Source organism: Brachyhypopomus gauderio, chromosome 10, assembly GCF_052324685.1.
Source record: "Brachyhypopomus gauderio isolate BG-103 chromosome 10, BGAUD_0.2, whole genome shotgun sequence".
Classification (NCBI taxonomy): domain Eukaryota; kingdom Metazoa; phylum Chordata; class Actinopteri; order Gymnotiformes; family Hypopomidae; genus Brachyhypopomus; species Brachyhypopomus gauderio.
Genome location: NC_135220.1, coordinates 14,170,401 through 14,197,260, shown reverse-complemented (window position 1 = coordinate 14,197,260; position 26,860 = coordinate 14,170,401). Strand labels below are relative to the sequence as shown.

General features: G+C 44.9%; 2 protein-coding genes across 8 annotated transcripts in view; both read left to right on the top strand.

Moving 5' to 3' along the window:
- The first annotated feature begins 264 nt into the window (after nt 1-264).
- On the top strand, nt 265-12,517 carry LOC143525596 (pro-neuregulin-1, membrane-bound isoform-like). Its single transcript, XM_077019755.1, has 4 exons — nt 265-481; nt 5,733-5,898; nt 7,897-8,018; nt 11,590-12,517. The coding sequence occupies exons 1-4, from the start codon at nt 418-420 to the stop codon at nt 11,610-11,612; spliced, it is 375 nt and encodes a 124-aa protein (XP_076875870.1). The 5' UTR covers nt 265-417; the 3' UTR covers nt 11,613-12,517.
- Nucleotides 12,518-16,212: 3,695 nt separating this feature from the next.
- The window catches only part of nrg1 (neuregulin 1), a 28,101-nt gene continuing 17,453 nt past the window's right edge, over nt 16,213-26,860 (top strand). For all 7 annotated transcript variants that reach the window (XM_077019753.1, XM_077019752.1, XM_077019749.1 and 4 more), the window contains exon 1: nt 16,213-17,783. In XM_077019753.1, the coding sequence (XP_076875868.1) occupies nt 17,087-17,783 (697 nt within the window). In that variant the 5' untranslated portion in view covers nt 16,213-17,086. The remainder of the gene's footprint in view (nt 17,784-26,860) is intronic.

Here is a 26,860-nt window from a genome sequence, read left to right as displayed (position 1 = left end):
GACATTGGCATTTTAATTAGTTTGAAATACTTTTTTATAATTTATTTATTTGACCAGTTCATCTATTTTTCCAAAATATTAATTAATATTAAAGATGAAAATCCTCATTAGAGGTTTATCCATTCATGTAGATGAGATCTGAGGAGTTGAAAATAAATAAACAACTACAATTTTGTCATAGAACCGTCGATGATGTTATGAAAACCGCCAATGGCTGCTCATCGTTACAATATATCGTAGACTAGAGAGACCGCCTCTCTCTCTGTGGGTTGTAAAACCCATGCCGACACAGAATGCTCCCATTCAAAAGTTGACTGCGGTAGGTGCTGGAGTAATTCGGGCGGAAGTCTTCGAAACTTCTCAAGAACTTAACTACAAACGTCTGTTCAAACTGAAGATACGACCACAAAACCAAGGATGTCTGGAAAGAGTAAAAAAGGTGGAAAAGGTGGAAAGAAAGGACAGAAAGAAGATGTCCCAGGTGTGTAATTTACCTAACAAGCAAAGGTGTTGTGGTGTGATAGTTCATAAATGTGGCCGGGATTCCGCGAAATGTGGTCTATAGTTATGGCAGGGACTAAGCTATTATTACTATTATTTAGGAATTGATGTTTTCTTTTGACGTAAGCTATATACCCGCTTCGAAGACGTCATTACCTGACCCTGTCCCCCACCACCGCAGGAATATCGATAAACGTCTGTATTTAAGAGTGGTGGGAGCAGGTGTTTCACGTAATGGGTTTTCTGACGTGTCTGTAGGAGAAGCACGAGAAGCTGTCAGCAGTGTGACATCTTTGTGTTTCAGTTGTAGACGTTTGTACCTAAATATGCACGTTTCGACAGTTGCAGACGTTTATTACTCAATATTGATGCAAATGGGTACTCCCTTTAGCCCAAGGGTAGGCCAGGATTTCAGGAATGATGAGGAACTGGTGACGGCTCTTGGGCAAGTTTAACAAGATAAAAGTTCAGACGAATTACCTTTTGGAAAAAGACGCACTAAATTCATCCTAATTTTTGGAATGACAGGTGCTGCGTGTTTCATCTCGTGTAGCACCAACTCCCACCTTTCCCACCGTCTTTTAACATTAGGAATCCCAAGAACTTTGTTTAGTATTTGCTATTATTTATCAATTTAGTGCTTGTAAATCTACTAGACATTACTTCCTCATTTCGCAGAAAGTACAATGAAACCAATCGTGTCGGAACAAGCACATTCGGGCTCTGACGTTGGAAATCTCTCCAGCGTAGATGTGGAAATTTCACAGGGTGTAACGCCATCATATGTATTTGTGAAACATTGTTTGTTGGACTACAGCGGCAAATATTAGTTCTACAAGTCATTTGATTTGACATGCTGGCAGATTGTTTCATGAATGTGTCTGTGAACTCTGACAGGTGTCAATCCATGATGGTGATTTATGACTCGCTGAGCTTTAAATTAGGGCAAAGGATTGAACTGAAAAATGTTTATTATTTACTTTCCAGATTTCACTTAATGAAAGAGTTGCTTGTTGCATTCTTTAACTGGGTTAAGTCTTCATAAAAACCTGTTATGAACTGTATTTAAATTGTCATGTTAATGTACACTATTAATGTAGGGCCCCCTTTTCTGTTATTTTTTATTATTATTTTGACATTATGATATGGAAATTGACATTCTCCCTTATTTGATAGGCAGCCTATGTACTGGCTTCTAGTGGTCCGTACAGAATGGACAGTGGGTTAAAAATTTTTTAAAACGGCTGTTAATACCTTAAACAAATAATCACGTGAATTAGTGAAGCACTTAACAAGCAATTAGATTACATTAGTGATCTTTTCCTTTTGTTAAACAGGTATTTATAGATTTAGTTACATATAAACAATTGGTGAAAATCAGTTAATTGGGGTACTGGCTTAAATTCAAAGACTGTAGGTCTCTCCTCTCGAGGATTTATGTCAAAGTGCGTTTAACCCCTGCTCTCCTCCCCTTTCATGCAGTTACAACGCTAAGACCAGTCCAGTAGAGGCACTAGGGTTAGCTATCAGTTACCACTCCAGTCCCTGCCGTCCGGCGATGGCCGGACCCCGCGGGGGTGTGGGCCCCGTATTAGATCATGGAATTCCTCGCTCCACAGAGCAGCACGGGCTGGAATGTGGCCCCAGATTCGTGTAAATTTCGTGGCCTGTAAACCGCGTAGGAGTTTTCCCCCAAAGGGGGCTCCTCTGTGACACGGAGAAACAGCTGGCAGTCCGGCCCGAGCCGGCTGACGCCCAGCGCTCTGTGAAAACGATGAACTACAGATGAAATCGTCCCGTCTTCCGTGAGGACGTGTCTCACGTCCTGGCTGTTGTCTGTGAGCTGAAAAAGTCTGAAAGGGACTGTCTGCTCTAAACTGTGTGTCTATGGTGGGATCCCTTCCCCGTCCATCCTCCCTCCTTCCCATCCCTCTCTCCATCCCTCCTTCCATCCCTCCTTCCACAGTGCTGCAGCAGACATCTGTGTATTCTGGCGCGAAGTGGTGTTGAGGCGAGGACTGAGTTTGGCTGTAAATGTCAGAGCTCCAGTGCTCTTTAGAATACGTGAAACCATTTGGGGGGGGGGGGGGGGGTGTCGTGTTTTGTAGTAGCTCGTGCAGGTTTTGCTCATTTGCTGTATGGTCATTGTGCTGATCTAATTGATGCTCAACACTGAAGTCATCAACTAAAACATACAAGTGACTTGCATACATTATCTTGTTCTGTGTTAGTACCGGTATATAGACAGTTGGCTGATTGAGATGTTTGAAATGTTTTACCTTATAACAGTTGACCAGAAACAGGAACGTCTGCATTCATTATAGTGCGCACATACACACACACACACACACACACACACACACACAGCCTCACACTAAGTGTATATGTGCATGTAAATCGGAATTCATCAGATCCTCAGTGATGTCACTTCAAGCAAACGAATGGCACGTTTTCTTTTCTTTTTTTTATCATGAAACATCTTCATGGGAGTCACACGGTGAGTTGCAGCAGACACAATTTTCCTCGTTTTGCAACTAGCATTGAATTACACCTACTTAGCAGAGGAATTTCACCTCTTATCACATTTCTTTTTTTTTCTTTTTTTACATTTTTTTTTTTTTTTTGAATGAGAACGAGAGTAAAAGTTTCCGGTTTGGGTTGGGCGACATTCCCCGGGGTGATCGGGAGTGAAGGTAACAGCTGAGAGTGAGCCTGTTCCCCTTCATGGTGAACTAAAACCGGTATGAATGCATTCAGTGTGAAATCCATGCAATTTCTCCTGAGCTTTGCCCCTTCAGGTATTGTGAGTTGTGGATTGCTCAATGCTTTGTGTAATGCCAGACCTGCCTAGTGATGAAAAGCGGACTGAGAGGAACCTGCAGGATTGGAAGTGTGTCTGTGTGGAGCAGTTGGAGTGTTTGAGCACCTAACGACATGAATGATTTTAGAAATTCCACTGGGTGATTTTATTAAAGAATAATTCTTAAATTAATATGGACAGCAACCAGCCTTATTCACCTATTGTCTTGTCTTTTTCCAATCTTGCTTTGTTTATCAACACCAACAAGTACACTAAGCTAAATATCATGTGACTCAAACTGCAGGCCCAGACACCAGAGAGGCCCAGACACCAGCGAGGTCCAGACTAGCACACGGAACAGTGTCACTCGTGTTCTTAGCATTTGTCAGTTTTTTTTTTCCCCTCAAATTTCTATGGAAAAGAATGGAATCTATTTCCCAAATGAGGCGTGTCACTAATCTCATTGGTTCAAATATTGACTTAACTCTTGTGTGAACGAGCAAGCCGCACTTGAAATGTTATTCATGCATCACAGCCCTCACGATGCCTAACGCCGACGCATGTTGCAGTGTTCAGTACGTACACATGCATTCCTCTCCATCATCATTGTTCTCATGCTATTTGCAGACCACCATTCATTTCTGTGTACTCACCGACACAATGATTTATAGCACATCCTTTTTTCCCCTCTCTGTCTCTCACCCAACAACCCCAACCCCAACCCCCCACCCCCCACGTACCGGGTCCCCTACACACCAACCCTTCTGCATTCCTACACTACTACATTCTTCCTCGTGTTTTCTATATGATTATATTGGTGGTGACACATTTCTTCTCTGTGTTCATTCTTAGTTTTGCCTGTCATCAGCTGTTGCTGGGAAGGTACCGTTTAGTTGAGTTACAGAACGTGTGATAAATGATGAGGATGTTTACTGCTGCTTTAACGCTGAGCAGAATATGTGCATGTGTCTGCTTCTAATGCCGTTGGAAGTGTTTTCCAACGCAGTTTTCTCTGGAGGACGTTTGCTTGAATGTAGTTAAACCATTATTGAATGTGTCTGTTGTGCGAGTGGCCCATCAACTCAAATATAAGAGATGCCGATGTAGGAATATTTGGAAGATTTGGAATTTTGTTATTCAGTTTACTCATAACCTGTGTGTGTGTGTGTGTGTGTGTGTGTGTGTGTGTGTGTGTGTGTTTAAATATATATAAAATCCCCTCCCTTCCTTCCTCTGTCCCTTTGCCCAAATTTCCATCATGCCTTTCTTTGCATGTTTTGCATATTTTCTTGATCTGGGTATCTGTTGCATATTTCACAAAGCCATGAGCGGTCCTGCGATGTATATGTGCCTCTTGTAGCTTCCTCCTCAAACCTGCCTCTTTGTCACTGGCCATCTTCGCTTTTGCTCTATGACAGACTGCGCTCATCTGTCCGGACGGCACGGTAGTGCGTAAGATTCATGGCATGTCCATCTGCGAGGAGCCTTTGCAGAATCACGGGGCTTTTGAAGTTTGGAGATTGTCAGTGAAAAATACAACTCCCACATTCCCCACCAGCATGCTGCGTGAACTCCTTTGGCTGTTGGAGACATCAAATAGCTGATGGACTATGGCATAGTGTTGGAGCATAATGGAGTTTTGCTCCAGACTCTTCTCTCAAAGGCAGAACTGCTTTTAGCTAGACAGTTTCATGGCAGTAATGTGGGTCACTTGAAATGTGGGGGAATGGAGGTATTGTTCTACTGTGTTTGTCTGTAACTGGAGGAGCTGCCTTAGAGAGAATCCACAGAGCTTCCATGGAGCAAAGTTCTGTTTTGCAAGGGGGTTAAAAAGGAGTCACTGATTCCCATGGTATTGTGGAATGGGATTTGTTGAAAAGATGGTCCAGCATAATGAATGTACAACGGAGCGTTGCGATACACGGGGCTCTGGACTGTTCGGCTGGCACCCAGTGAACACATGTCCATCTCTCTCTCTCTCTCTCTGTCTGTCTGTCTGTCTGTCTGTCTGTCTGTCTGTCTCTCTCTCTCTCTCTCTCTCTCTCTCTCTCTCTCTCTCTCTCTCTCTCTCTCTCTCTCTCTCTCTCTCTCTCTCTCTCTCTCTCTCTCTCTCTCTCTCGCTGTCTAAGCTGGTCAATTAGTTATGGTTTTGGTCCTGCAAAGGCATTAGACACTTCAAAGGAATCTATGCAGAGATTCGTAAAACACCGAACACAAATAAAATGTCTGGCCGAAGGAAAACGGTTACAAAACCACAGCGTGTGGTTTCGTTGCCGCACATTTTCAGATTTCGCATGAGCATGCATAAGTTTCTTTGTTTTCCAGAGACTTGGATTATGTGTTATTCTAGGAGTGTGTGTGTGTGTGTGTGTGCGCACACCGCTCAGACGGTACCACTGATTAACCTGCCAAATATTTTCCTGTGTTCCAGCTGCACCCAAATTAAAGGCAGTGAGGAGCGTGACCGTGTCAGAAGGCCAGAAGACGATCCTGAAGTGTGAGCTGCTAGCCGGTGGCCGGCAGACCACGTTAAAGTGGTACCAGAATAGGATGGAGATAGACGCTACCAAAACCAGGAAAATCAGGATGAAGAAAAGGTGAGCACCTCCTCCTCATATTCCTCCTGGGAAGGAGTCGCGATGAATTTGGTTTCGAGCGGCGTTCCACCCGCTCTGAGGAACCTTTGAGTCATAAGTTAATGGGTAACGCAAGTGTGCTGAAGTGATGGAAAAGTCGTCCATCCGTGCTTTTCGGATCTCTCAGCTGTGCAACTATTAAACATCCGCCTGTATCGGGAGTCTAGGGGACAGATTTTTATCAAGGATCACAACTTGATGCCAACATTTCTCTCTACCCTGTCTTTAGGACACATACATTATGTCTTTGCCTGTCTACATTCTGTTCAGGAAGTTGGAAGGCACCAGAAAGAGGCATGTGAAATGCTTCTGATTCCTTACAGGATGAAAGGATGTTGCCCCATACCAAAAGATATTCTCCGAAGTTGTGCTCATCTGATGTATAACAGTTCTTTCACATTTCCACGCCACACCTGTGAAAGGCCTTAAATAAATATGTAGGAGTAAAACAAAGAAGAATCAGTCAGTAAAGACGTGCAAGTATTTCTGTCCTTTTACTGCACATTCAAAATGATCCTCTGTTTAAGCCCATTTGCATATGTTAGCTTTACCACCCTTTTGAACTCCGAGTTCCTGGACTCTAACTTTCATCTAGAAACATCTGTGTACTGACAAACACTTTCAGCCCTGGGTAATAGATAGCATAATTGGCCATGTTACCAGGATACATAGTGACTTCCTAAACATTACTAGCGAATTCCAATTTGAATTAAAATTTACATTAGTGACTAAGAGCAAATTGGAGATTTTCCATTCCATTATCTAATAAGGAAATGCAACATCACTGATGCTGAATATACAAAAGAGATTGAATATATAATTGGTTTAGGATTTTTTTAAAGTAAAATAGTCTTATGTAAATAAGGGACTGGTACAATGTATTAATATCAACTGAAAGTATATCACACTTTGAACTTCCCAAGGATAAAATGCAAATATTCTACACATCACTCACATGTATGCCCTGCTTTACCCTATGTTCTTTGCATGAATGATATCCTGTTATCTGGATGGTTTATATTGCTCTAGTAGCAGTTGCTTATTTACATATAATGCGTAGGTTTTTCATATAAATCTAGCAAAAGCAAAAACATTCGGTCACCAAAGATGGACACAAAAGGAGATCATTTGAGAAGAGGAAAAGGTGATTTGCTGAAAACAAGACAGAACTGTGATGTGTGGAGCCTTTACTCAGAGTTTGAAATGGAGTGGCATGTGATTTCTGATCAGCACTCTGGCAACAACATTTTGAACACATTTGAGAAAACCAAAAATTAATTCCATTCTCTTACAGATATGCACATTTTCATTGGCACGATCGATTTGTTTGTCATATCTACTTTTTATGATAACTTTAAATTACTCAATAACCCTACAAGCAGTATTGTTATTTCCATATGAAAGCATAGTACCTCAAGGTCTTCCAAAAGCATGAAACTCTGGCAAGTAAGATTTTGAACATTTATTAAATGCTTTACGAATCCAGTGTTAAACCAGATCAAATGCTCTGTGTCTAATTCAAACTGGTGTAGCAAAGACCACACATCAGACTACAGAGCCTAATTCAACCAACCCTGCAGTCACCTGCATTGCAATGAATCTTTCATTAACATTTATAGGATGCAGTGGTGCACAAGTGTACCAGGGTACATACATTTACAAATGGTCCAGAGAAGATGCAGTTCTCTGATGATGAATTCCATTCATCCTGGAAAAGGGCAGCGTTTATAGTCAAGTGCTGCAGTTTATTAATAATTCACAGATTTAATGAACTGTAGCTGGGTATTCAAATATAACTTCTGTAGAAGTGAATGTTGTATGAAACAAGTACTTATATTGAACATATTGTCATTATAAATACAACAACGGATTCCATTTTCCATTCTTATTTTCTGACATCCATGTAAGGTCTGTTAATAATAAAAAAACGTATGGTTGTGTTTTACGTTTGTCTGACAGAGGGACAGTATCAGAGCTTCATTTAACGAAAGCTACAGAGTCCGATGGTGGAGAATACCAATGCAAGGCCATCAACGGACACGGTGAAGATCAACAGAGTGGCAACGTGACTGTCATCAGAGGTAAGAGGAGATAACTAGTCATTCTAAAACAGTCATCACCAATTGAACACCAGATTCCAGCATTCAAATGCCGTCTGCTTGTAAAATATGACAAACGGCAGGATTGGATCATATTGTCCTGTAATTGGGACTCTGGTTCAGAGATATAGTGCTGGGTTATGAATACAGATGGTCAGTTGATTTAATTCCACAGGTAAGTTTGAATTTAAGGAAAGCTTTTAATCACCAAACTTGACCCAGCTGCACTGAACCCTTGCAGTCATGCTTGGTGTATAAATCAGAATGACCATAGTAGTTTGACTTTGATGTCCCCAGGGGAACCAGACATCCTTGGAACTGTTTGATCACAGCACCACATCTTAAATTGCCTCAGGTGATTGTTGTTAAACATCCAGCATACTTAAACAGACACAATTGATGGAGCCAAGGAAACGCTTTCATGTGTCATACAGGACTTGGCCATCTCCACAGGTTGGATCCTCTGAACAGCCTGGCCCCTCCCCCTGACACACCTGGTCAGGTTGGCACAGTCCTATGTTTGCATTTGCCCTGTGAACCCGTCCACAATAATGAAAACCACTGGTGGAGGTTTTCAAAAACCAAAATTGAAATCTCTTGAGCAAGTATGCAGGATTTGTTTTGCTCGTGATCTGTCTCAATCACGATCAGTATGCAGCTCTGTTTAATCTGGTCACTTAATCTCTTTTTTTCAATTAGCATATAGTACCTCCTTGAACGCCTGCCAAGATAAAAAAAAAAAAAAGCTGCTTCGTCCATGACATTATTAGAGCAGTAAGGACAAGGTGCTTGCCAAATGGAGAGCCGTGCTTGATATCGACACCTCGCAGACTGAGCAGGCTTGATCTTGTCATTTGTTAAATGGAGACTGTCGGGCTTCATGCTCTGGGATGATCCGTTGGAGGACGGTTGATGGTGGCCACTCTACTCTTCTCATCTTCTCTTGGCCGTAGTGGGGCACGATGAATTATCGGTTATAGCTAAAGGACCTAATTAGGTCCAACATGCAGAAACATAGTCCAGGGACATTTCTTAAGGCACTAGATGCACACAGGGCACATTCACTTCAGATGCCCTAATGTTCAAATACAGTACATGCATTTACCCAAATATTGTTGATTGTTCTGAATTGAAAGACACAAAGGTTTTTCTCATTCTTCTTTCTTTCTATAGTCTGAGGATTATTTATGAAAAGCATTAACTTATAAAACGGACCAAGTTTGCCTTTAACACAATAGGCCTTACTGAAGGGCACCTGCCAGTTTTCAGGGTCCTTCACCCTTCACCATATTCTCTTCTATTTTTATCCCAAGCTGAGGGCTGTACGTAGCGCCACTTTGGCAGTCAGATGGCTGTTGACACTTGTGGACGCCTCACGTGCTGAGCGGCAGTCGGTGAGACAGGACGCTGCTGGCACAGGGACGGAGGAACTCTGTGGTGTCCCACAACTGCCAGCTGGGCTGGTGTCCCACTCCCCAGGTCCTCCACGGTAGCGAGTGTGACCCCCCCATGACCTTGGTATCATGCATGCATGGAGAAGGGGAAAGACAACAGGGGGCATTGAGGAGGTGGCGTTTTACAGTCGAGCTCAGAATTGCGGACGCGCTTCTGGTCGTGTGACCGAATGCCTCGCCCACACGAGTCCGGATTCAACATGCCATTGATTTGTGGCCATTATGTCTGAGCGGCTTCCCCTCAAGGTTCACCTTATAGGCTGCATTTTCTTGCAACTTGAGACCACAAGTTATCATTAGCTCCCCCAAGAAGACCCCCCCCCATTTATCGGTGCATTTCATTTGATCCATTGAAGGGAAGTCGTTTTTCTCCATTCCATTGATATAATGATCAGCATTAGCCAGTTGTATCAGATGATAGTTCACAAGGCTTCAGAAAAACCCTATACCCTTCATACTCAGTAGTTAAAGCATCCTCAGTTCAGCCTGGGATTTCAGATGGATTAGTATCTGGTGGTTGAGAATGGATTTAGGCGATCAGACAATATTTAAATGACTTGTGATGGTGAGGAAAGAAGATGCATTTCTTTATTTTACGTTATGTGTTCATAAGTAAACATGAACAATGCAAGATTTTATCTGCAACTTTTCATCCTAAAGGACGCCTAAAAGGCTCTTTAGAAAGTGTGGTGGGTGAACACTATTGGGTTTGGCTGTACCTGACCACAGATCATTAGAAGATTAATGTTGTGTATTGAAAATAAGTAGAGTTCCAACACTGGTTTGCTTTTTCTCACTGATTACTAACAAGCTATCTGCTCAGTGAGTATGATTTCAAATGGTGGTTGAATTACCTTTATGGTATTGTGTGTCAAAATTGCTAAAATCCCATTTGAGGAAGAGTGTGATTCAAAAAGTGTGTCAAGCAATTTCTACAGTCCAAGAGGATCTCTCTTATGAAAAGAGACATCCACAAAATATATGGCTATTGATTTTGAGATCTCGCAACACTTCATTTTGTCGAGATGCGGGCGGCTGTAAAAGCAGTATGGCACTACAGAGCTAGAATAATTGGTCTCCCTCTCCCATGAGTGTGTTTGTTTCTCTACACCTCTACAAGCCTAAGAGTGACCTGCGCCATCCGGGTCATTTTAACTACACCATACCCAGATATCAATCTCTGGTGCACACTGACGGTAGCATTTAAAATCAGGATGATCAGTGTTTTTGTTCAAAATGGCTGTTTTTTTTATTATTGGTGTTATTGATGATTACTGGTAATGTCTTGTACAGAATACAGCTGAAGCCATGAGCTCTTCAAGTAGTTTTGTTTCACACGGTGACTAGAACAGGGCCCACATGTCTGGATACCAGCAGGTGATGGACCCTGGCGTGGGTTTGCTCTTGTGCCTTGACTCACAAAAATGTCCAGCTGTATGCAGAGATATGTCACCACGTTTAGAGCAGTCTGCAGAGGCAAGATGTAATACATGTGGTATTTGGACCTCATAATAATTAAATTCTGTGGAAATGTCAGATTGTTTTTATAAGCTGTTATCTGCATAGATCCTGTTTCGAGTGGAGAAGATATAAGAATAAATGTCTAGACAAAGTACAAAGACTTCTGGGAAAATGATCTGAATCTGGTGTAATTGCCTTCTCAGACTATGACTATTAAAGTCCCCATACTCAGGGTTCAGGTCTGTTTTGGTTTGAACATAAATCTGACTTTAATGACTTTTTTTATGCCTTGACACATTGCGTGTTACCTCACTTACCCTAGTTAGGTGAAAGAGAGGAGAATGGTTTTTCACCCAGCACTTTACTCGAGGACTGCAGTTAACAAGACTGCGTATTATGACTGCAGTTGAAGTTGTGTTGTCTGTCTTGTGTTTCTTCAGTGTTCAAAAAGCTTTCAGAAACAGAAACTTGTATTAGCATGTAGATATGTCTAATAGCCAGGATATTGACTCTAATTTGATAATTCATCACTTTTTTTTTTTTTTATCATTTATCATTTCAACTACAGCCAGCATATCCAGAAAGTATCTTTTTCATCTGTTGGTTCTAAACTTTTTTTTTTTTTTTTTCTTTTTCAGTGATCTGGGATGCACTGCATTAGTATTTTTTGAAATATTAATGTTGCCTGTATTACTGTGAAATGTATTGGAAATCTAGTTCTGCTTTTACTTGATGAATTGTGACAGTGGAGGACAGTGGAGGACAGTGGAGGACATTGTTCGGCGTGTGTTTCCCTCGCCTGTAGCTTGCAGTTGTGGGCAGAGAGTAGGCCAGTTCCTGCAGGATTATTCCCAGAGGATAGTTTCACTCATCTGGACAATAACAAAACAGAAAGGGAAGACCAGGGTACCTGTATAAATATTGCTTTTCCCTTTTCCCTGTCATGTTTGTTTCTCAGACACATTAAATATAAATGATCGAGCTTCCTGTAGAGGGAGTTTCTAGTCATGCCACTCTACTTTGCACCCGTTTGGGGACATTCTGGGGAAAGAAAGAACACATTGTACCTCTGAGTGCATTAGTGATGTCTGCACCCTGAGAGCACTGGGCTCTATGGACCCTGAACCTCCAGATCACAGAGTCTGACTATGACGTCTTTCATAGGACTCAGATTTACTTTTAGAAACTGATGGTTTTGCCCCCTGAAATGAACTAGAACAGGAAACCCTGGAATCATAAATAGGAGTGAGAAAGATGAAGCATCAACACCTTTCAAAAACGGCTAAGAAGTTTCATTTTGGGCAGAAAATCTATTTGAGAGAAAAGTCTGTGGAAAAAATGTAGATATTATTGGCAAGCGTGAAGACATTCTGGATGATTATGTATCGTTTTCAATCAATGTATCAATATCTATCTTGGTTATCACTATGGTGAAATATGATTTGACTTTTCATATTGTGTATGAAATATCTTACAACTTGTTTAGTAAAACAAGTTTATGTGAAACTGAAATTGTAAGTTTCATTTTTCATGTCATTGTAATGCTACTGCTGGATGCTGTAGTGATGTATTATAGGAGTCTCTTCCTGACATCTAATCATGCAATTGTTCAAGTGTAGGGGACTTTGTGTTAGGCACATGGGCTAGGCTCTTAAGTCATGTCCTATAGAACATATTCTGTTACACAGAGGAGCACTGATTTTGTCTTGGGTTGACATCAACTCACGGACATATCTGCTGTCATTCCTGAGCTTGCTGTTTGTATCAATGATTCAGTGCATAATGTTCTACTGGAAGATTATGGAACAGGTTTCATTCTAAAAAGCAGATTCATTTGGGAACATTAGGGCACTCTATCAGACGGGAGCTGTCCAGCAGAGTGGTGCTGAATACTGACAGCCCCACCCCCTGCCCATTTCTGCACCCACCCCTGAAGGCGCTGTGTAAAAAATGAGCTTGTGTGCACCTACCCGTAATGATAATGGGGTTTTTCTAACCCCCGCTCTCTCCTCAATCGAATGACTTACTTCCTGCCCTCGAGCTCTATTACATGCACAGCTGGGACGCCAGCCACAGCCTGTGTGTGTGTGTGTGTGTGTGTGTGTGTGTGTGTGTGTGTGTGTGTGTGTGTGTGTGGCACACGTGTGTCGGGCGACACAGAGAGGGTCACAGCAGGAGACGGATGAGCTTGTGGTGAAGGCACCAGCCAGGCGGGCAGGCGGAGGTGAACACACACACACACACACACGCCTGGTCTCTTAATCTTGTCTTCCCTGTACAATGACTACTGGCTTTTTCATGATCAGTCACAGCCAAGGGAGAGAAAAGGCTGCAGCTCCAAGCACCTCACCCCTCCCCAGGCTACCAGCAGGGGGCAGCGTTTTAGTCACAAACGCTGTCTCGGCCTGGCAATGATATTGTGCTTAAGATGGATGAAAAGAGTTTTTATTTTTCTAAAAGCCTCTTGTTGTCTGTATGTCAGCACAGAATGGCCACATTATTGAATTTGAGCCTGCCTCCAAGACTGCTTCCCTTTTTGGTTAAGTTATGCCTCTCTGTCTGTTGGCATGAAAGTGCCCCTCATCTTCTAATGCACCAGCAACCTTCTCTCTGCCAATAGGCAGACATCTCACCTCTCTTTGAAGTCTGCACAGGGATTTTTCTAGGTCATATTCACTGGCTTTCTTTCTCTCTCTCTCTCTCTCTCTCTCTCTCTCTCTTTCTCTCTCTCTCTCTCTCTCTCTCTCTCTCTCTCTCTCGCATGCATAAATAATTCATGTGACGTCCTGTAAAAGGCTGCAACAAGGAAATTAATTTATCCCCATTTTGGTAGTCAAATCATTAACATTGGTAATTACCCCTTCCTCCCGTGTTTGTTTGATGGAACTTTAAGCTCCTTCCTTCTGCCGTCGCAAGTTTTGAACTTTTTGAAGGGGGTGTTGAACCAGGTCATGAGGGCACTCATTGTTGTGATGTACTGTAAATTACCCAGGAGCCGGAGGTGGTCGCTCTGAGCATCTGAACTGTGATTGTCCTGGTTCTGTGACCACATGCTGTGGTATGGTGGCTCTCTGATGGACCAGTCTCAATGGCCTGAAAAGGCTCTTTGACATTGCCACATCTCTGACAGACAGATCAGCATAGTGAGTTGGTCTCAGACATTGACTGGCTTTGGCAAGTATTTTTGCTTCCTTTTCAACATCTCTGAGCCAGTGACCAGTAACAGAAGTCAATTCAATCCATTAATCATCACAATTCTCATCATCTAAAAGTGTTTTGATCAAACAATATTCATAAGGTTGAAAGTTGTGGCAGTTACATACAACCACCCAGATCAACTATTCTTAATGTGCTTTGTGCGGAGTGTCGTTATGCCCCTTCAACCCAGCTCTTAAATTCGACAGGCCTCCAGTGGAGGACCTGGAAGCTTTGCATCAGAGGGCTACTATTGCCTATGTGGTTTCACAGGGATGGCCCACCGAGCAGTACTACATAATAGATGCACTAGAGTTTGCAGCATTCCTTGTGTACGAAATATGGCACATATGGCACCAGTATCACTGTGTCATGATCGGGTCTGTTGTGTTTTGTAAGTTTTAGACTTTAATTGCATAGGATTCATCCCACCATGATGACCATTGTACCTGGACACACATTATCCTGATTCCCTTCATGATATCGGTGACATGACGGAGTACCTCATGCCTCCTCTTTGTTCTGAATGTATGAACATTGAATTAATTCATTAAAAAGCTCTAAACTCCTAAAATAAATGGTTTGAGTTTGTTCTAGATGGTGGTAATAAATTGTTCTTCATAGACCATGTAGAGATGTAGAGAAGACCCTTGTTACTCCCCCCCCCCCCCCTAGTTGTGTTGTGCAAACCTGATCTATGAATTGGCCATTTAACACGATAGGGATTACTGGCAGACAAATCCCCACCCCCTCTTTACAGACATCTCATTATCTCTGTCAGATGGAGTGGCCTTTGTAGGGGTAGAGAGGCGGGGGAGGAACCGGGAGAAGGCCAGCCCGCTGGCCTGACCCATGCCGGAGTTCAACCCTTGACCTGGTCTGGTTTTGACCAGGGTGGGGCTTAACACCTGCTGTCTGAACCCCATGCCGGTGAGGTTGTTCTTCTTGGAGCCAGTCGGGCTGGTGATCCCAGCTCTTGTAGTGTAAAACTGGCCCACTGTAGTAGTGTGGGCCAATTTGAGTCAGTTGTGTGGTTCCATAAAGTGATGTGGTGGAGTACATTGTGCATCACAGAATTCACATCAAGGTCTTGTAATCCACTAGCTAGAACAGTGGCCTCCTTGTGGACAGGAGTGGTGTCCATTAACACTTTACCTGAGCCTCATACCTTTGCAGGTATATACATACCTTTTCAGGTATGGAACTCCATAATACTGGCCCTCCAACACTTGTTCCTGCATTGTCCAATCACAGCAATTCATTTTACTATAGTTATAAAAATGATTAAGAGTTTTGATTACAGTATGCTGCTGTTGGCTAATAAAACGGTTTATGGCACCCTAACCAGGAGGTTTGGAATGGGATTGGGTGTATTGTCATTGAAACAGCCAGGCTCCCGGTTTGACTGAAACCCCCTGAGGGGTCCGTTCTTCATCCACTATTTATGTGTAATGCGTGGGGCTTCCGGACGGCCTAGTACACCCTCCCCCATCCCCTGAGTCAGCGATACAATGCCAGGTACAGACAAATGTGATTATGGTACGCCTAACGGAGGGGTTGGCGCGTGGGGGGTGGGAGAGAGTGCGTAGGAAGTGTCAGCCAAGGAGAAAGGGAAGTAAATGAGGGCAAATCCATTTATCCTTTACAAATCAGGTTTACGATTTTAATCCCCAGTCGGGATAATCAAATGTTTTCATTCATGTTTTTTATTCCACTGCTGCAGGATAACCAGTAATATTACCGTTCGGTTAGCTAATCGGAGCCCATTGAAAATAATACCTGCAGTCCCATGAGAAATATCACATGTCGCAGTCACTGGTGTTGCTCTTTCTGCTTATAAAAACACCCAGACTGTAGCGGCATAATCAATGTTGCAGGAAGAGCAGGAGGACCAGTGATGGAGTAAGGTGGTGGTGGTGGTGGGGGGGTGGGACTGTCTGCCTTTCTTGCCTTTGATTCGTTGCCTCTCTACGTAATTGGATCAAGTGCAGACTTGCCTGAGCTCCACGCTTTGTTTGCAGAGTGCAGAGCTGGAGTGTGGACATTCCAGACTGAGAGAGAGAGAGGGAGAGAAAGAAAGAGGAATGCTTGTGTGCGATTGTGAAAGAGTGAAAGAAAAAGACAGAGAGAAATTCCTGAGAGAGTGAAATGGAAGGAGGCAAAGAGAAAGAGAGATGAGCATTTGAGAAGGGAGGGAGAGGGAGAGAGAGAGAGAGAGAGTGAAACGGAGAGAAGAGGAGGGGTTAGAGTCGAGGAGGAGGCGTGTGGGTGTTCTCCTCACTTCTGGTCCATCCTTCCGCATTGTGCAGTGGGAGGTCTGTGCAGCGCTCACGATTGGCTGCGTCTCTCATCCACGGCGCCGGCTCCCGGACACAGGACACCGGACCGGGCACGAACCGCTCCTGGATGATACAGCTCATCTAAGCCCCTGCCGACGGAGCGTGACGCCATGGCTCTTGGGCCGGCGGAGCCCTCGCTAGAGCCCCGGGCCGCCCACCTCGCCCTGCCCTCAGGTGCACGCTGAGCCCTCGTCGTCCCCTCAGCCTCCAGGGAGCCACGTTATTTATAGGCTCCTCTCTGCACGCGTGTTTTTCCCTGCGTCAACAAGACCAGGAAGGATGCCTTGAGAGAGCAAGCCAGAGAGGAAGAAACCCATCCCGCGTGGAAGTCTGAGCCGTGTCCCGGATGCTAACAAGGTTATCCTCCCAGCGCTCAAAGATCACTGCTTTCTCCTGGTCTCTTCCCCCCCCTCTCCCCTCCTTCCTCCAAGCGATCTGATAATGGACAGCGCACTTTACGAGCCCCGACGCACCACGCCACGAGCGATGCTGCCACTGCGTAGCTTTTGGAGCTAGACGCATAGACGTCCGGAGACCGAACTTCCACGAGAGGCCAGAAGGTGATCGAGAGCGAGCGAACGAGAGCAGAGACACCAGCGGGATGGAGGAGGGAGCGGAGGACTCCTCGCTCGGACTTAGCGCACCTCCGGGCTCTACGTCCCTCGTGGGACCCCCCTTGGATGCTCCTCCTGAAACCGGCCCCAAGGAGACCGAGGAAGAGGAGGAGGAGGAAGAGGTGGTGGTAGAGGGTGGTGAGGAGCAGGGGCCACTGGGCTGCCTGGGCTTGGCAGCAGCCTCTTGCTGCGTGTGCGTGGAGCTGGAGCAGATACATCGCTGTGCCCGCTCCGAGAAGATCTGCATCCTCCCCATCATCGCCTGCCTGTTGAGTCTGGCCCTCTGCACCGCCGGCCTCAAGTGGGTCTTTGTGGACAAGATCTTTGAGTACGAGCCACCCACCCACTTGGACCCTAAGCGGATCGGTCAGGACCCTGTGGTGATTGACGCAGACCCGACTCTGGGCCTCCCCGTGTCTGCTTCGCGCTCCACCTCACCCACTGCCCTGCCGCCTGCCACCAGCACCACCGCTAACCCTGGACAGCCTGAGGTATTTGTGGAGGGCGAGTCCACAGCAGGCCCCTTTGGACCTGCCCCACCCAAGGTGACCCCCACCTCAGCACTGACTAGCCATACAGGCCCCAATATCTGGCCCATACCCAAAACCACCCCAGAACCTGGCAGAAACGGCACACCAAGCCAACATCCCAGTCTGGAATCTAACAACATCATTACTAAAACCTGTAAGTACACTTCCTGTTTGCCTAGTGCCTCTCTGGCTGGATTGAAATGTCTGCTTTTGGCTTAGAGGCTTGGAGGTGCCCTTATACAGAGGAGGGAGGACAAACCTCAATGTCCTTTTACCTACTTGTAGTGCCATTTTGTTCTAGAAGAATAAGTAGATATATAAGCAGCTGGCATTTGCCTTGAAGGTAAAATGCTGTGACGTATAAATATATATGATAATTTATTTCTCATACGTCAGCACATGGAATAGTTTTTATGTCCATGTCACCGAATAAAACAACTTGTGGCGTTTTCTTTTGTCTTATCAAACCAATGCTTCATTGACTGAAATATTTTCAGATGTAACCGATGTGTCATGATAGAAGGAAGTTCCTGTTGCTCATGACTTTGAGGGCCAGCGTGTTGCATCTTGTTGAATCTTGTGACTAAGTCTTTGAAGAATGAGCAACTCCACCGAATAGAAGCTTGTGTAACACACCCTCCCTGTGCAGCCAAAACTGAGAGTTACCACCCCGCAACCCAAACAGTTGGTACCTGCCGCACTGCATCAGTAGCTTCCTGGGGGAGGGGGGGCAATGTGGGAGAAATGTCCTTGTAGCAAGAGACGTGCTCCCTGCTCAGCTGATGCTACCATGCGCTCTACAGCAGGCGTGAGCAGAGCTGTGCGGCCTTGCCACACAAATGGACCCAAGCTCTCCGCTGTGACTTTGAAAGCTGGACGAATTTGACCAGCTTGGAGGGCCTCCAGATGCACCCCCCCCCCCCCCCCATGCCCCAATTCATCCCTTTTTTCCCTGTCACATCCACTTTGACGCGTGGTAGAGAGGTCAGCCTGACCTACGGCAGGCGGCTGTGGTGGCAGAGGGGGGGTGGGGGGGGGGCCTTCTGTGTCTACCACCACAGGAGAGAAGGCGTCTGAGGGAGAAGCTAACGGCATCTACTTAAAAGTGCAAACGTTCTCTTTCTTGTTCACTCTGTCACAGTAACTGTCATTGTGTCATTTGCAGCACGCAAGTGTTTCTGCAGGGGTTCCTCATTGAGAACGACATTAGTCCAAAATAAGCCAATTAGTGAAATTAAATGTGACCACAAGGCAATGCCCAGAAGTGTGTGTTATGCCAAACGTTCTTACAACGTAACTGTTTTCTACTAACATAATCTATGTAACCTATATAATAATATCAGACCAAAGTGGAATTTGATATTTTGTAAGCCTTGCAACAAGTGTTAAAACATCAGCCAGTAAATCACTGAGCCTTTTACTTAAAAACAAATACTGGAATCAGGTAGATCTCTTCACGTCTGTCCTTTTTTGTTGCATATTACTTTGAATCACGTGCTATCAGAGCTCTAAAAGCCCCTCCCCTTTCTGAGCAGCGGTGATCAATTGTCCGAGGCCTGAAATGGAAATGCGATCGGTTTCACTGGTAATCTCAGTCTAAATCAATACACACAGAGAGCAGGTCAGCTGCTCTAGGAGGAGGCCCAGAGAAACCGATAGCAGTTCTGACCCTGCTGGACATGTACGCACTAATCGGCAAAGACCAAAGATCTGAACAGAAGCGTAATGCAAAGGCAAATACATCAATATTTTGTGTGTGTGTACGTGTGTGTACGTGTGTGAACTCCTTTGATCTGTCTCATTTGTACATGAGCATTCAATAAATTGTTGTATCGTATGTGAACCAGTAGGCCGGTACAGGGCAGTCTTGGCTGTTTTCAGCAACGGCCCTTTATTTCAGTAGCGTTCTGCATGCTAATTCACTTATTATGCATAATATCTCATATTCTACTAAACTCCGGCTATTTAAAGTGATTGCCTGCCGTTTTTGTGTTTCCTATGGCAGTTGGTCTCGGTTATTTTAAAGCTAAATGAATTTCATTACTTAAATTTTAAGAGCCTGATCTCAGCAATTTTTCTTCTGACTGAAATTACACTCCATGTGGAATAGACTCCAGCCTGATTTTGCATAATTAGACACGCATTCATAAGCACGTGATCTTTTTCAGTCACACCTGCGCATGTCTTCAGGCAAAATGTCTGCAAATGTCCATTATTGTCTGCGTATGTCCATTAGCAAGTAAGTCGTTTGTTTCTACCAAGCCAACTTTTATCTCACAGAGAGCAGATTGGAGTCCACATCACTGGGGGACTCTGGCCCTGCACACGCTGCTCTGAGATGCTGTTGTGTAGCTGGGTCACAGGGGGAATGGTGTTCTCTTTCTTTTTCCACTGAGCTCACGAAAGCCTCCTCCTGCCCCTAAAGGTTTGCACTCTAAACCAGAGGCTTTGTGAAGGACCTGCTTGTCACAGTGTTCCTGCTTCATTACAGTGTGTGACACAACGGCGTATGACACAGCAGTGTACGACACAACACCTCGCTCGTCACAGGGACTGGTAATTACAGCCGAAGGCAGTCATTTGTGGCTGGCTGAGTGCAAACTCACAGTTATGTCATACACACAGTTTCTGTTCTCAGCAACTCTCCGCTCTCTGACTTTCTGACAGTGGCTCTGTGACGCCACACGCTGTGTCGACACCAAACACAGCGCACACGTGGGGTTAAGGTTAAGGTGAGGGAGGTTGAGGCAATTATAGTGTGGTGACTTGGCTATGATATGAAAACACTGCCTTTAATGGTGGAGGTAATTAATTAATCTTGGCTACTTCATAATATATACACACATTAATAAATTGCTGCTCTGTCAGGCCAGTAGAGGACGAGGCTAACACACTTGCGTGTGGAGCACGTTGCTCAGGGTGAAGGTTGGCACACACTTCAGCACAGCTAACTGTGCTTAGCTCCTTCGGCACTTTTCATTCTGTGAACATTATTGCACAACTCCTCAAGTGCTTTGGGGTTGGCGCAGGGTAGGATGGAGCTGTTTCCATGGTACCTTTCTGCCCTTTGACCTTTTATCCAGCTCCTGTAATGTGGTGTTCTATTATAATTTTATTATTATATATTGTTTTTCTGAGAGCTTGGCATTTTACAAATAATTATCATTGATGTGGCTGGTTCTGAACATTGAGCCTTGTTCAGTGAGTGTGAAGACTGTCGTAACTGGAATATTGATCATAGTCTGCTTCTTCAAAGTAAACGTTTCTCAAGCATGTCACACAGTTTCAGAAATGTCTTGCTATCAGACACCTAATGTTTATTTGTATTTCACCTTTATGGAAATGTATAGAAGCTTTGCGTGAATGATGCTGAAATATTAATCACCGTACTTGTATGATCCATAGTGGTAAGCCTGTAGGTATCTATCCTGTGGCGTCCTTATTTAACTGAAAGGACCTATACACTTACTCAATAATGTATACATGACTTCTCATAGACTGCTGTGTGATGCCTTTATTGATTTGCCACAGTCTGTCTCACCATCTCACTGGTTCCATATCAGTCATCCTTTAAAATTCTTATGTTTCCTATTGATTCCATATCTCAAGGACTAATATTTTACAATATTCCTATTGCTTCAACGTGACTTAAGTAATCCGATCAAATCATTTTTTATTTGAGATGAGAGTTGAGCTTTGTCATGATGGTGGCTTAGTTTGTGAGTATAGATTGTCTCTCTGATCTTTTTAGCTAAATGATCTTTAAAGTTTACGTGTTCCTGTAAATGACGTGTTCATGCCCTGCCATGACCCCCCACCCGCTGTTGAGGCAGATTTTGTTCTGGGATAATTAGGTTCATGTAAGGGTCATGTCAGACACTTAGCAAATGAGTCCTGGCCCATTACCACCACCTTTTACTGCTGTCCTCCGTTACAGGAAGCTTGAAATCTCCGCTGTTTGTAGTCTGATTGTTTACAGTTGTGGAATAACGTATTTTAATTTGAAGTACACTGACGTGTACAGTCATATTCAGCTAATGCCAGCTAATGTCTACCATTTTGTTGATTCACTTAATCAGTTAAATCCGCTTTTGCGGACCAGCTGTTGGTTGTATCAGGCTTGCGTTTTTATGAGCAGTCATGGCAATTCTGATGACTTTAGTCACATATGAGTGACCAAAGAAACCCAGAAATGCCACATGAATCTGTGGCAAAACTTGCGTCAGCTGTTTATGAACCTGCAGTAGCTAATTACAGTTTGTGCCAAAGGCATGCTGGGCCTGCCCGGTGCCCCCCCCCCCCCCCCCCCCCCCCCCAGCCATCTGGGCGTGTACTTGGGAAGTGTTTTATGGTCCATGAGGACCCTCACCACTGGCTACCTAACATGACACTACTGTCTGTCTGTCGTGCCAGTTAGCCGAAGGGACCCAGAGATTCTGAACGGCCGATCTGTTGCTAAATGGCTAAGCAGATGCTGTCCGTTTCCAGCCTGTGGTATAGCTGGGTCAGGCTTTACATTAGCCGGTCCAGTTAGGTTCTGTCAGCAGCATTTTCACTTGAGAGAATTCCTATGATTTTGGGTTTTTCATTATGTAGCTAGCTAACAATGAATGCAGTTCAGTGAGGTGGCTCTAATTAGCATAAGTCAACAGGATTAACACGTCAAACACACGGGGGTGGGGGTGACTGAGGGACCCTTAGATCAGGACCAGCAGGCTAACAAATTCATTACCCTTATGGAGTAAGGCCAGCTGAGGCGGCGTGCTCTAATTGAATTAGACCGAAATGAAGTGACATCTGGCAGTGGTGCCATGGCTGAAGGTAGATGCCGTTAGTTCTAGTCCATTTGGAAAAGATTACACTAACGGCCAGTGGCGTTCAGCCCTTCGTCTTAGCCCAGTGACTCAGCAGACACACAGCTCTCGGAGTCGCTGCTGTGGGATCAACCTGTCCCCTTCTGCTGCACTGACTCGGAAAAGGAAGAAGAAAAAACTCTTTCTCTGCGAAAGAAGTTGAAGGTCTTTCACATGTTAATCTTTCTCTTGAGCTCTTTGTTTTCCCCCTCATTTCCTCTCAGCACTCTTTGACCGTGATCCTGAGGTGACTGGAATGCGTTTAATTGATGAGAGTGCTTCTGTGCCATTTTTCATGTAAAGTCCATTAACTGTGCCACGTCTCATCTGTGTGGTGCTGTCCACACCCAGATTCAGATCACGTTAGCTGTTAGATTTAGTACTTCTATTCGTCTCTGGGACTCTGGTCCATCCCAGCAGACATGGGGGATAAAAAAATGCAGCGTCTGCTCACAGTGAACAATGTACAAAAAGCTTTGGAGATAAAATCAACAGTGTGACGGGGAAAAGCTTGAAATGTGTGGATTGCGTCTAGACAACTTTCACATGAATGGGTACAATGGAGATCTCAAAGCTTTCTTGTCAAACTTGGTCAGTGTACTTTTTAGTCTTATATTGCATCAGCTTATTTGTCTGTGGTAGAGCTCACGAGAACTCAACAGCTGTACTGTATCTTTACCCAGTTGGCTGCTATATGAATACGGTATAGTCTCTTCATTTATGCCTATGTGCAGCCTTACCGGAAGGGAATCCTGCCGCTCATTGGACACCGCGATACTGATACTGGTCCGGAAAAGCAGGTCCCCTGGACTCTGTGTGGTGATATTGCGGGGGAGCTCATCAGTGTTGTGTTACAATCCAAGCAGACAAGGTCACCAGAGCTGAGGTGCAGTGCACCAGTGGCTCGGCCATGTGTCCACGTGCCCCTATTAGTGAAGGTCGACTCTGTCGATATGTGTAAGTTCAACGATGCTTCACACTGAGTGTTTACGTATTAGCAGCTTTATGGTGTAGCCTATTGGGACCATTCAGGTCTGTTCTGCAGACCTGCTGTTTTGAGATTCCCATTTGTCAGTGAGTAAGATGAAATGAATGGGGCTTCGGTGGGCTCACAACTGCGATGGCAGCAGCTGGGAAATGGGGCCACGCGGTCCCTCACTGTGACTGTAGCAGGGTGTCCCACGTGGCCGTCGTAAACTCGCCCCCCCCCCCCCCCCATCCCCCGAGACGAGCTCGTTAAACGCCTCGTTAAACGGGCCACGCGACAACGGCTGAGACACGCCTCTAAACAGGCCGACGCCCAGGCAGCCGTTGAAACTCCTTATTGTTCTTTTTCTCAAGTGCTCCACGTAGCACATAAATGACAAACGGCGTGCGGATGACGTGACCGCTACAAGCTGCTGCACCGGATCAGTTTCATCTGTGTGTTTTACTTTTACTTTTCAGCATTTTCTCATCGTGTCTTCCTGGTGGTGTGGCGCATTTGCCGAGCGAAGTGTGTGTGTGTGTGGTTTCAGGAGCCTCTATAAACTGTGTTCTGGCCAGGACCAATCTGTGTGATCACTCCCACACAGGTGATCGTCTGTCTCAGAAAACGCAGCATTTTTGACTCCTGATCCATCGCCGGCCCCAAGGTAGAGTGTTTCACTTGGTGTGTCGTACAGCACTCCACCTATCAGGATACTCTCTATAGAGAAACACTCTCCAGGGTAGCAGTCCGTCTTGACCGAAGATTAAAGGATGCCTCATCCAGCATTAAAAAAAGGAGAGAGGGGATTTTAAGATGCCAATATGTCAGCAGGACCAGGAGAAGCAGGCAGAGCAACATTAGCAGTGATTAAAGTGCAGTGGTGGAGGGAGAGATTGCCCCCCCCCACCCCCTTCCCTGGCTTTTTTCTCACCCTTTTCGCACATTCTTTTTCTATCTCTTTCACCCTGCATGCCCTCTTTCTCTATTCACTTTTTACTTTCACTCTTTCCCTCCTCCCCTTTCATCACATCTCTCCGCCTACCTTGCGGGATCAGCGTGGCTTTCCCATGCACAGAACCCCACCCCCACACCTCCACCCGACCCCACCCCCTACCCTGCAGAGATACTGATGGCGTACACTGATTTCTTAACCCTGTACACACACTGCATTGTCTCTGTATCTCGCTGACATAGTATCTATCGTGTCAGTGACTGTCTCCATCACGGCTGTCATGTGGCCGGACGACTCGCGCACACCAGCCCTGCCCACCCTCTCTAGTCTCTCTCTCTCTCTCTCTCTCTCTCTCTCATTTTTTCCAAGGCATGCTTTTGCTCGAGAAAAACTGAGCGAGCCCATCCCACCACCCGCCCCGTTTGGGAAATGTGGGAAGGACGAAACCACTGCAGTGCAGCTGAACTCCGCCCCCTCTGCGCGACACCCACTGACTTGCCCTCGTCACGTGTCCATTGGCTCGTCTGACTTTCCCTGAGCGCCTCACAGTCACATGGCCACTGGAGTGCTAGAAACAGCAGGGGCTCGGGAACATGCGCTAACTCAGTGACGAGGTGATCTGTGTTTGCTTTTTACGCCTCTGGTCTGCACCCCCCGGATTTATTTGCTGTTTATTGCCACTGTATTTGTCCGTGGCTTTGCTTAATCAACGTGCTCAGTTGATCAGCAAGTGCTTAACTGGTCCTTTATTCTGTGTGACACTTCTGCTGTTGCACATAATTGGTGGGATGAATGTGAGGGACGCGTCCTCCCAGCTGATAGATCACCCCCGTCCCGAGGGCCAGCCGTGAAGGGCTTCGTCAGCCAGACGCTATCGGTTCGTTCTGCTCTGTGTGTTCCCGCAGACTGTGCTCACATATTAAATTCCTTTGACGGCCGCAGGATAAATCCGTGATTCGTGTTACGCTGTTCTCCCAAATGTCCTGCCTCATTCAGAAGGCAACGCTCCGCTCCGCCCCAGTCCGTCTGGGCCTCCATTGATGCTTTTTCAGTGAGGCTGAAATGAGAATGAGCAGATTGGTATGCCATCCTGCGACTTATCTGAGGCTGTGTGCAGGAAAGATGCTTTTGCCCGGCGATGGGGACTTACTTGTGGAACACAGACAACTCTCCGGTGTCAATGTGGCGGAACACCAGATTAAAATATATATATATATATATATATATATATATATATATATATATATATATATAATATATATATATATATAATGATTAAAAAAAATTTATTGATTATTAGCCTGTAAAAACAAATGCACACTGGATTAAATATCTGTTCATCGGTTCTCCATGAGGACTTTGTAAAACCTAGTGGTGATTTTTGCGTGTAAATGATTAATCCCTGTTCCAGGCTTTGAGTCCCTGTCAGGTTCCAGTAGAGTAAAAATGAGACGCTGAAGGAAGACTTGCAGTCCTCAGCAGTGCCACCGGTGCCCAGCAGGGAGCGCCGTTTAGGCCGTCACGCCCGAGGTGCCGGTCCGGGGCTTCAACGTCGACAAACTCAAGGGGGATAGTGGGGTACATTCATGACCACATTCAGGAGTAGCTCAGAATGTCCCGCTACCAGAACATCAGAGAGCTTCAACCAAGGAACCAACCATCTTATTACGGATTAGCCCTTCTCTAACCTTGTTGTGAATTTCAAGTGACAAAATATCCAAATATGATGACTTGATTCATGACCCCATTAGTTCTATTAGATCCATACAAATTCTTACATAAGAGGGGAAAAAGGTTCACAACTCACGACTTCAACAATGAGAGAAGTGAGACAGTGTGTGGTCACTGTGTATAATACCTCTGCACTTGGAAATGAAGGTAGTTTACCACCATCTTTTATCCATATTCAGGCCCACTTGCTGTGCTATCCTGAGATAATGTGGGTATTTTACACTGAGTGTAGCCCTAAATCAACATTGCTTTCCTAAAATTACAACAGGCCAGTGTATCTGTCCATGGCCTGTTTGTGCTTTGGGTTGTTATTATGTGCCAGTTCTAGAGCGTATTTTATAGAGCGACTCAAGCTCCCTGGTGAATACTGGTCTCCATTAATGTGCTGGGGCTCTGATGTAACTCAGTCATTTCATCTCAGCCACATGGAATTCTTTCATAAACCAACCCTTATGTTACGGTGTCCTCTCATATTTTTGTTTTGTTTCTCTGCAGTTGAGGATTAAATATGTGGGAGTTGGATGTTGTGTAATAGGGAGTCAGATTAATTTAATCCTAAAATAAATGGGTCTAAGCCACTTATATTGTGGCTAATTACTAATTATGTGGATTTCTGCTTAACAAATGCTTCAGCTCCATCTAGTCATTCCCTGTCCTAACTCTTAAATGGACTGTAAATACCAAAATACTGGGCATCGTATTACTGCAGCAGGCGTATGCATTGG